At 36.1% G+C, this 11,818-nt stretch overlaps 1 protein-coding gene across 1 annotated transcript; it reads right to left on the bottom strand.

The window, feature by feature from the left end:
• Positions 1-865: 865 nt before the first annotated feature.
• Positions 866-10,753, bottom strand: LOC105051425 (uncharacterized). Its single transcript, XM_010931872.4, has 7 exons — positions 9,814-10,753; positions 7,501-7,556; positions 3,296-3,405; positions 3,026-3,185; positions 2,805-2,897; positions 1,593-1,724; positions 866-1,294 (listed from the first exon to the last, which is right to left on the bottom strand). The coding sequence occupies exons 1-7, from the start codon at positions 10,736-10,738 to the stop codon at positions 1,244-1,246; spliced, it is 1,527 nt and encodes a 508-aa protein (XP_010930174.2). The 5' UTR covers positions 10,739-10,753; the 3' UTR covers positions 866-1,243.
• Between the last annotated feature and the right edge of the window lie 1,065 nt (positions 10,754-11,818).

Below are 11,818 nucleotides of genomic sequence, written 5' to 3'. Positions count from 1 at the left end.
AAAAAATTATAACATTCTATAACATATCATGACCCAGGATGCCATAATATGGCTCAAAATATCATAATATGGAAGAGATATTTTTATCCAGCCACTTTTTAATGTGCATTTAATACCTGCAGCTTTATTTTTTCATTTAAAAATTTTGAATGACAAAAATATCTCTATTCTTTAAAAAAAAATTATAACATCATATACATATTATGATATCATGCGTTGTATTATGACATCCTGTGGATAAAAATTTCGACTTTCTAAATGTCATAATATGGATATAGAATATCATAATTTTATCAAAGAATGGAGACATTTTCGTTATATAAAATTTTTAAACAAAAAAATCGATCAACAGGTATTAAATGTGCATTGGAAAGCAATGATTATGTAGACCAATCGGACAAGACAGTGCACTCCACATCGGATTTCTAAATCGCCCGCGATGCACAAAGAATTTGCCTTTTGGCTTTCAGTCTGGATAGACCAAAAAATTAAGGCCTAATCCAAATGCTACACACAAACAGAGTGTGTCTATATATATATATATATATATATATATATATATATATATATATATATATATATATATATATATGAGAAGCATAAGCATTGAAGCAGAAACTCATTATGCCAGCTGAATTAACCGAATGAATTGTTCTATCTTCTAGAGGTAATGAGATCATCAGGGTAAAAAATAAAGTTAACTGGGAACAACTTTCATCATCATGCCGTAATAATATTAAACCGAAGTTAGAGTACAATAAAACTGCATGGCATCAAGTTGTTAAGCTGAGGTTTATCATAGTAAAGTGATAATGTCAGATCATACAAAATAAAATTACACCAAAATAATTATAACTAGCAAGAATAATACCCACAAACACTGATAATTGATTTGTCATACTTTAAAAGAATATAGAAATGGTAACTACATATGGATACTCAAATCATGTTGTATGATTGGGGGCTTCCATTTCACTTGGCTACTAAAATTCTCAGGAATTAAAAGCTTTGTTACTTGGCTGTTTGTATTTTGGGTGCTATCTCAAACACGAATCAGAAATATGACACAGTATACTGTTCAGCTGATGAGTGGAGGAAGAAGTGAAAGGGATCAGCAAGGCCGCTGATTATGTAATGCTGAGTTACCAGCAAAACTGTAAATCACCTTTGAAGTGTATAGGACTCGTATGTGCATTATTTGAACAGTCCAACCACGGCTCAAATACTATGCCAGTATATCACGTCAAGATGCACGAGTATCCTTGGATTTCACAGTCGGGTGTCCCCCAAATCCCTAAAAAATAAGCTGGTTAGAAGTGTGATCTCAAATGTAAACCATACCAATGTTAAATGCGAAATTACAAATTCTTGCAGCATTCATAATATTTAATCTTCAACAACTGCAAACACAGATGCAAGGTATTCAACTTTAGGGGGAAAAAAAATACCATGACAGATCCTGGTCCCTCGACGATGGTCATCTATATTTCGTGTGTCTTAAGTCACAGCATGGTAAGACAAACTACAGAACACAGGCATCCCACTTTGACAAAATATGGGACAAGCTGCCAAGTAGTAGAAAGAATGCTTACCAGACCTAGGGCTTCTGCTGCAATGTTCTGGCTTTCAACACCACAAGCTTCTCTGTACATAGTCAACAAGTGTTCCCTTTGTTCCACTTGTAAATTCCTCTTGAGACCACTAGCCACCATCTCCATTTCTGGCTGGAGACATTTGTATCAAATCACAAGCACTGTTAGGAGGAAATTGTATACCAGAAGAAACCTAAGATGAGCTGAAACTGTAAAGTCATTAAAAGTAAACTGTCTCAAGTTTTATCTATACTAGTGCCCTTCAAGAAATTACTCTTTGCAAAGACAGATGCTTTGATTGATGGGCAAAAGGAGCTTTAAACAAATAGACCCCTAGAGGAGAAACTATGACGGCAATCATCTGGCAAAAAGAATTCCTGCCTTCATAATTTTATTAGCGTGGAATTGTGAGAATTCAGTTACCCAATATTCTATGACAAACAAGTAAATTCACTTATTGGAAACTGAGAAGAAAACACTTTAAATTAGATATTGCTTCTAAAATTGATGTTCCCCTCAAACAATTCCTTTCAAGGTCATCTAGTTAAATGATCTAGAAGAAAAATATTTATTACAGTATCTAACATTTGTGTTGGCCCAGGCAGATAAATGCGCAGTTGATTTTGGGTGACAGGACTTGATATATTTATCCAGACTACATTGTTATACATTGTTAGAATTTCATCAATAAACCAACCAATTCTTTTTATGATCTCATACAAATTCTCCAGTGTGAGATGACCCGAATCACATTATGGGAGCAAGTACCACTAAAGCCTCCCAAAAGTTCTGTTAAATTAAACTGGGATGTGTTCTAAGAGGAATAACTGTTAATTTAGGCATGGCATATGTCCATCAGGTGAACCATAAATCAACTGCATCCTCCAAGGGCAAATCCTGATCATGTTATGATTACCAACTACGGAAAAAAATTCATTCACCTCAATGACAAATGGTAAGAATCGGAAAATAGCTGAAATTAAAACAACATAAGAACAGAAAACATTCCAGATGCACTACTGGGACAATTGAAAAAAGAAACTACTAAACAGTTCTCAAAATCAACAGAAGCGAAAGTCATAATGAAATATACACTGGCATGCACAGAATGAGGGATGTGACAAAGTATGCAAAGAGGCTATAAGAGAACAGAGAAAACTGGAAGCACAAAAAGCATGCAGTGAAATCAGTTGACCTAACCCAACCACTTACTGAATGTTCTTCAGGGGGGAAAATCTGATAAATTCTACAGATTTTTGATAGTTCCTCCAATGATTCAGAACGTTTCCCTTGGACTTCCAATGCCTGAATCAGAAATGAGTTTTGTAGCTTATATTAGTAGATAGTGAGATATCAAAATGCTTTTGCATCACCGAGCCTTAATCAAGGCTCTGCCTCTCAAAGAAAATAACAGATACAAAAAAAACCATTACCCAGCATTGCAAAAAGCATGAACGTGTGTGGGCTGCAACAGCTGCACGCACAAGTGTAGCAGCACGAATGTTCTGAAGTCCAATATTATCAGCAAGTCCAGAAATGAATTGCCTGGCCTCCTCACCATCAATTTGAACACCGTTGAATGGAACTTTTACTCTGAATTATTTACCAGAAAAAATATCAAGATATGAAACAAAGGAAGGAATATAAATAGTGCAAATGTAAACTCCAAATTAATCTAAAAATCTTACAGAACCAGATAATACCTGCTGCATGTCCTGAGAACAAAGTCCACTGATGCCCGATAAAAGGAATCACGTGCATAGTCTGTTTCAAAGGACACCTTTGCACCAGAAATTTTGCATATCTTACGAAGCTGCTATGACGGCAAGGGGAAAAAGTTATTAGTATTGCCAAATAAATAAAATTAGCAAACAACAAATTACTCCATTGAAATCATTATCAGTCTGCATATTCACACACGTGTACTGTGAATTTATTTAATGAATTATGATTGTATTTCAAAAAAAAAAAAAAACTGAGTTACAAGTGAACCAGTTTAGCAAACAAAGTGCATTTAATTTGGAAAACAAGTAAAATCATGTTTTGCATTTTTTTGATATTTTGAATTTATAAAATAGTATTTGCTCTTTGGGAAAATACACAAGGACATATCATCAATGAGACCTTTGTTAGTTTAGAGGCATTATTTCTTTTTTACTTTCGCTTCTAATACTTTCCCAATATAATTAAACGTTTATTTGTTGTATCAGTTTGATCATTCTTTCCATTTCAGTTCTTATTTTGCTCTCTGGCCTTCTTCTTCCATTAAGTATGCTCAACATTAGAATGATGTTGCCATATGTATTTTATTGTACTTTATTCTTTCAAGGAAAGCTTTATCCATAAAAAGGATATGGTTGTGGGGACTTGGGAGCAAATTGTTAATACCTAGCAACAAAGGATGAAACCTGAAGTGATACAACAACTATCCAAAGCATGGTTTGCCGAACCACCCCATACCGTCTGGTAGTGGGCGTACCATACCATACTGAGAGGAAAGTGGTATGAAATCCCACTTTGAATCGGTACAAGCCCCGTACAGTGCGTACCAAGGTGTATCACCCCATACCAAGGTGCGTACCGACCTAAACCGAGATGCATCAAGATAAAAATTAAGCAAAATGATGTGGAAGCTATTTCAACATAGGATACATACTGTACCGTACTGACCATGTCATACCGAATCAACAAGGTACCGATACGATACCTAGTACCAAGATAATGGACCTTGACCCAAAGTGTATTCTATCGTGTATGTGTGTGTGTGCGTGTAGTCAAGATCGAGTTACACCTAGTATAACTCCCTTTTTTGACTTGGATAACAAGGATCCCACATTAATGATCCGAACAACTGGATGCAATCTAACACCTCTAAAATGCTTATACACTAAAAATCATTGTCATTGAGAGGCCCCTAGCTTATGCATTAAATGGTCAATTGTTTCATATTATTTGAACTGTCCAAATTTTGACCACTTGATGCATAGGCTAGAGGTCTTTAAATTGCATGATTTTTGATGTGTAAGTAGATTTGAGATAGTAGAGCACATCTAACAACTCGAATCATCGATATGGGACCTCCATCATCCAATTCAAAAAGGTGCAAACTCTATAAATGTTATCCCAAGTGTAACTTGAACCTAATCGAATAGACAAAAATTGTTATCACTAAATAGGCAAGGTCCCCAAGTATAACTAAGTTTTTTTTTTTTTTTTTCCAATTCGAAGTTAGCATGCAAACTCCAACTTTCAAACCCCCCTCTTTCTTTATAAGAAGGCATCCAATTGATACCAAAATAAATCCTAAATGATCCACTGAATTTAGAATCTAAGACACTTTTGACATAGGTTTGCTAAAAATAGGTCAAACAAATCAGCCAACTTATTGATTTTCTTAATCAAAAGTATTTCCTATATTAACTAAGATTTGAACTCCTAATTAAAAAATGTTAATGTACCTAAGATTCTCTAAAAGCCTCCAGCATTTTTAGTCCTTAAACAAATAGAATATAGTAAAACACAATTAAAACCTAAACATCAAATCACATCGAAATTGGTTAAAAAGGTCAATAACATGTAAGAATATTATCTATTAAAATTGAAGATGTCCAATCAATAATTTTCACAAAATTTCAAATTTTTCACAATGAAAAATTGAAGAATTATTGTATCATTAGTACAAAAAACTAGAAATTAAGACAATGATTCCCTTGACCTTGGACATCCCAACCATCCCAATGCGTCATCCTATGACTAGGCAAACAAGGACAATTTAAAAAAAAATTCTTTTCTTTTCTTGTTGTTATTGGTTGTTTTGGTTGTCTTGATCATATAATGCTGACCTAGTCTTGTATAATCCAAAAAGCAACCAGGATGAAACATGGTATTGAAATTTAAACCTCTTTTCTAATGATTATCACTTATCCTACTAATTATTTTTATTTAATACAGCAATTATGTGTGCGCATTTTAGTGGTTGCAATATCTATTCAAGTATAAGCCTATTGGGGTAGTCTAGCAGGATTGGGCTAAACTTTCTGCTGGATCTGTGGATTGGATAATCTATCTTAGCATGGCTCTATCAATCAAACACCTCCCAATCCAAATCCTATGGGAAGAAAGAAAAAGATCTCCATAGGTCCTTTTATTCTTTTATCCTGCAGCCCAACAGGCCTACAGACTAGGATTTGGGAAGGCTGGTAGAAGATGTGAGCTGAACGAGCCAATAGTCCCGATTCCTGCAAGATTTTCAACTCAATCCTATAGGAATATCCAAATGGGCCCTAAAAATATTGTGGTTTGGGGCTTGCAAATCCAATACTACCGGATAGGATATTAAATTAAAACATAACTAATACATGTATTTCCGTGTTTTCATCTAGGGGTAGAGAATGGGGTAAACAAGGAGAACCCACAAGAGATCTACAGTTATATGGCATAAGAAGCAATATTTTCTTAAGAAACCATAAAATTCTAAAATGGCACTTTTTTCTATTATTTCATTTTTTTTCCAATTAAGATCCAAACTTGATTAAACAAAGAAGAATGACGTTTCCTAAGGATAATAGATTGATCATCACAATTCAAACAAACTCAAACAAATTCGTTGAGCCATTTTACACTTCTAAACATGACAATGTTGACTAATGCTGTCATGTTTTAACAGCACAAAATGAACCAAAGGTATATGCCAGCATAGAATATGGATTCTTTGTATCATATTATAGTAACTAGTCGAAGACCCGCGCGTTGCGTGGGGCCGGATGTACGAAAATAATTTTTCTTCTAGATCTGATCAGATTGAAAAAAATATATATATACATAATAAAATAATATTCATTCAAATTCTTAGGGTCACTTCATATTCTCAACTACCTATATAAATATGTTTTAATTGTAAGAATATAATACTACCATACATTAATAATATAATTTAATGTGAAGAGGTGTTCTTTTCAGGTGGCACAACAAAACTCATTTGAAAAGCTGAATTGGCAACACTTCAATACTCCTTCACAAAGTATTATTTTATATATATATATATATATATATATATATATGATTATCGACACTATATATAACATTTGGGGACAAATACCATGGAAGTATAACATGGAGCTACCTACAAGTCCCTGCAGATTTTAGGATGAAAGTTGGGAATTTCAAAAGCTATTATTGACAAAATATGCAAAAGAAGGGAATCACCTTAAAAATGCACCTATTTGCTTCTATCCATGTGAATTGAGCTCTTAAACATCCCAAAAGAACTAAACTTCATTTATTACACTGAACCCATTCTAAATGCCCTAAGACAAAATAAAGTGACTATGTCTTGGATACAAAACCATTAGAAAATCAAAATAAAGATATTTGGAATTTGGAGATCAAATCACAAATTTTGAAGTGACAAAAATTTGCATAGAGTGGATGGATTTGGGAAAGCAATAATCACTAATAACGACAAGGTTTCTTTAGCAAGGTTAATGTATTTCTTATCAAGGGCTTTTCAGAAGAAACTTCTCTCTCTTTTTTTGTTGGGGGGTGGGGGAGGTAGGCATGCACTGAAGATGGAAATGAGCTGAAACTAAGCATGAACTTGATATATTTCCATTTAATAAACAATCATGGAAATAGTTATAATATAAATATTTCATCTAGTTTATTGCTTGGCCAAACAACATCTCTTCCAAATATTCAGGCTAAATACTGCACATTGACAAATCAAAGTCTAAACAAGTTTATGCTATATATGTCCCCCATAAACTGGTCATAAAGTCTGCCAACTAGCAAACATATTTTACAATATTTCAATACTGAGTTGCTGCTTGCTAGAAATATGTCTATAAGAGGAGTTATCTAAGTTGCAACAACATAAGCATAAACTTCAGTAGATTATAAAAGAACTGACTTGAATAATATCATCATCTTTATAGTCCTTCCCGCTCATTCTATTATCCACCATTGCTGGTAATCAAGTAAATATGTAATGATCTGAGGCGGAAAAGTGCAAATGATGTATTCAAGAAATCATTTCCAACGCAAGGGGAAGTAAATTTACCTGCAAACACAAAAGACATATACATCAACTAGGTGAAAATGTTACGTTGCTCATCTGTCCAAGAAATTACATAGCATGTAAAGAATAAGAGTCAAAGTGACATAAACTGTTGCAGTTTTTGTTAATGCTTTATCCTGTAATTAACAAAAGCATGTTTTTAAGTATCCATTCTAGCTGATCCGTGCCGACTGCACATAACTTGCAGGACCAGTACCAGCACTCAACATTGGGTTGGTAGCAGGTGTGCCAACTCATGTCAATCCATGCCAAACTATGATGGTTCAGTGCATTTCGGTAATGTTCAATATTGCACCAAAAGTCCTTTTTCTCTTTATCCTGCATCCCATGCGGCACCGGTCGCTTCCCACCATTTCCACACTAGAAACACTTAAATCATCGACACACAAGCAAATGAAAGATGAGGTTGACAATTATGTTCAACAGTCAACACATTGACTGTCATTAACTCAAAAAACTTATGGAGATCATTTTTATGAGCAAAAACTATGTTTTTTTAAGGGAAAAAAAAGAATGGTCATCAAAATTAGATAGCTACAGTTACATAATAAAGTTTGTTTAGTTTTTCAATTTCATAGTTTAAATACCAAGGTCAGAAAGCTACTAAGCACCAAATCATCCAAAAATCAAAATGTTGTAGTAATCTAAAATTTCAGTAAATTAATTGTAGAACATTGTTTCCAGATGTTATCATGTCATAATAAAAGCATCTGTATGATTATTTAATTGATGATTCTTGAAACTGCAAATAACTCAAGAATTACATCTAACTACATGAAAGTTATCCACTTTTGCCTTGATGACTGGAAATTATCTAGCATGCATCTTGCCTTAAGCATTCTAAATGTCCAATATTTTAACAACTGACATTTCTGATTGTTTTTAATGGTTGTGCAACCATAGTACATCAAAATGTTTGCATTTTTATCTGAAGTATTATTTCACATAGGATCTTCGGAGAGATAAAATATCATTTGGGAAAACAGTTTTAACCTTTAAATCTTTTGTAAAAAAATGCAGGGCATAATTTGATAGATGGGATTTTGCCACATCTGCTGCTTGGTTGTTGTATATGAATGGCTATGTGGTGTTAAATCTTTATTGAAATCCTATTCTCCATACTCGAGGAAAGAAAGGGAAAACAAAGAAAAATTGTTCAAAATTTGGCAACATCCCCGATAATAATAAGCATGAAGATCACTAGATAACAATACTTGGGATGAGAAGTGTGTGATCAGAATCTCACAGTGTCTACAAATTTATGGCTAAATGCTACTTCATAGCTGTGAATGAGGCTTGTTTTCCTACAAAAAAAAAAAGAAAAAAAAAGAGGGGGCCTGTCTGAGAGGACTTTCTGTTGCTTTTTGTTTCTTAGTATTTTTGGTCTCTAGTCGTATTATCAACTTTCTAAGGAGTACAAATGGTTTTCTGTTCATATCTGCTCCTTTTGGGCATGAATCTTCCTGTCAGCTAATGTATTCATGTCTCAAAATGCGGGGCAGTGAGGATGTTAGTGTTGAACTGCAGTAAAACCAGTCACTACGCATACAGATACATGTAAACCAGTAGGATGGCACACTAGAAATATAAATACGAAACTCTTTGAGAGATTTTGTATCTATAATGTTACCAAGATGCAATCAATCTAAACACGAGTCTGGAATACAGGTTGAATGTTGATTGTTCAGAAACGAGGAGTGGAAAACCTAGGAAGTCTTGGATAGTGATGATAGGAATGAAAAGCTTGATTTTCCAGTGAACTGGATATCGAAAGGAGACAAAAGCATAGTACGATATACCAAAAGCTCCCTAAGTGTGCATGGTTGTATTTCTTTATTTAATTTACCAACACAACACAAGGAACTTTCATCCATTAAGGTGTTTCATATGATCAATAACAACTACATTATTTCTATTTGAGGTTTCAAATTATAAAGATATTCTACAATAATGGATGCTTCGATATTCTCATTATTGCGTTGCAAAAATTATATTCAGAATCATTTCTCCCGCAGGGATGCTTTTGAAGCATTTCAGAATGCCTCAGCGCTGGTCTCATCATGGATCTCTAAAGCAATTAATTCTTAGAAGCATACAATCGTTAGCAGACTTTATTCAGTCAAGAAAATATCAAAGATAGCTGACCTCGGACCAGTCTATTTGCTTCCCTTTGGAACTCTTCCTTTGCGACCAAAATCACCTGCGAGGAAATCGAATCCGGCCACCACTTAGGCAGCTTCTCTTGCTTCTCCACAGGTCTTCGCAATGCATTCCCCCCAATGTTCACCTCAGCACCGGTTGGAGGCGAAAGAGGGCTCACTGAAACCCTAGAACTCTTCCCCACTTCCCTTCCCTTAATCCTCCTCCCCACCACAACCTCCCTCCCACCAAGGCTCCGATCCCTCCGGACCACCATCCTGTCCCCAGACCACCACCCCGACCGAAACCCTAATCCTAACCCCGACAACAACCACCCCAAAACCCTAGCCGCAAGAACCGCAACGAAGCTCCAGATGAACAGGTTCGCCACGAAGAGAAGCGAAGACTGGCGGCAGGAGAACACGACGCGGTGGCCGCGATCGACCTGGACAGAGGTCAGGAGATCCTGGTAGGCCTCAGCTCCAGAGGAGAGGAAGAGGCGGAGCTTCGCCTCGGACGAGCGGCGGAGGCTCGCCAGGGCCGCCGCGACCCGGGTGGCGGCGGCATCAAAGTCGATCGACAGCTCGAGATCTCGGTCGGAAGGCGAGGGCTTGGGGCCCCCTTGAGGGTCCAGGGGGTGGCGGCGGCGGCCACGGGCGCGGCCGCGGCGGCGGAAGAGGGAGGAGGAGATGGAAAGGGAGAGGGAGGGCGTGGAAGTGGGTCGGTGGAGTTGGAGGAGAAGCAGAGTTCGCGGCCGCCGTTGGCCGTGGAGGAAGAGAACCGCCAGCGGAGCAGCGGAGCTCGAGGCGGTGCTCATTGGACCTGGCGAACATGTTGGGGTAGCAGCGGCAAAGTCTATATAGCTTGCGGGTTGCGGCAAAGTTGGGGAAGGAATTTGGGAATCGTTTTTTGTTCGATATAAGTTTCCCATTCGGGCCCCATACGACTCCTTAGCAGAGAGTGTCTTTTTTTTTTTTTTTTTACTCCGGATTTCCCAGGTGGATCATCTATCGGCGGTCCGGTTTTGAGTTGAATCGTACCGGAGATATGGATTTATTTTATTTATTTTATTTTATTTACTTTATCTTTTTTTTGTAAAGGAGATTTGGATTTTAGGGGAAGGAAAAAAGATAAAGATTTTGCCCAGAGTGCCCAAAGAGTTTGGACAGTTCTTGAAACTAGAAAGTGGTCAACGAAATCGAAAGTCCATGAATATGTTTACAAATGTTCGTATCAATCAAAGAAAACAATAGGTGCAAACACCTCTGCCAACAACAAAAGATAGGATTACTAAAAATTAATTAAATAAGTTGGGATTACTTTGAAAAATGAATTTTGCACTTCATGAAAATTTATATGAATCTTATATACAAATAATTGAAGAAAAAATTGAGCCAAAAATAAGAGTTAAGAATGAATCAAAAACCTTTCAGTAATTAAGGACTCAAATTCTAAAGGAGGACAGTTCACATTTAATCTGGGGCGTATTGTAAAAATCTTCTCACCATTAACAAATGAAGAATTGGAAATTTAATAGGTGAACCTAAACGATGGTCAAAGGGAATGATCAAGCAAAGCCTCAAAAACATTTGAAACAACACTGGAATTGATTTTCCTTTGTTTTACCTTTAATGTGTCTTCTTCTGTGGTAGAAGCTACAGGGAGAGTCACTTTGAGAGAGTTCTCTCTCCAACAATTAAACCATTTGAGAATTTTTTTTGGAAACAAAAATAAGTTTATTAGATGGTAATAGGCTTAATCATCATCCTGCCATCAAACCTTTAATAATTTTGTTCACTAGATAATAACCTATCAAAGAAGCCATCATGCAGAAATTTCTTTCTGAATATTTAATGGAACAAAATCTGCCACCCATGATTCTCTCCAGATCTATATTAAGATGGTTCATATGCCCCTGTGGTCTTTTGTTGCTCATATTCTTGGCTCTGGTACAGATTCTTCAGAGAATCGAACAACAGTTTCCTGATGTTATTAATTTTCCTCCTATCCC

The sequence above is a fragment of the Elaeis guineensis genome, chromosome 9 (assembly GCF_000442705.2).
Source record: "Elaeis guineensis isolate ETL-2024a chromosome 9, EG11, whole genome shotgun sequence".
Taxonomy (NCBI): Eukaryota; Viridiplantae; Streptophyta; class Magnoliopsida; order Arecales; family Arecaceae; genus Elaeis; species Elaeis guineensis.
Note: the sequence above shows the minus strand (reverse complement) of the source record. Positions and strands in the feature narration are given on the sequence as shown.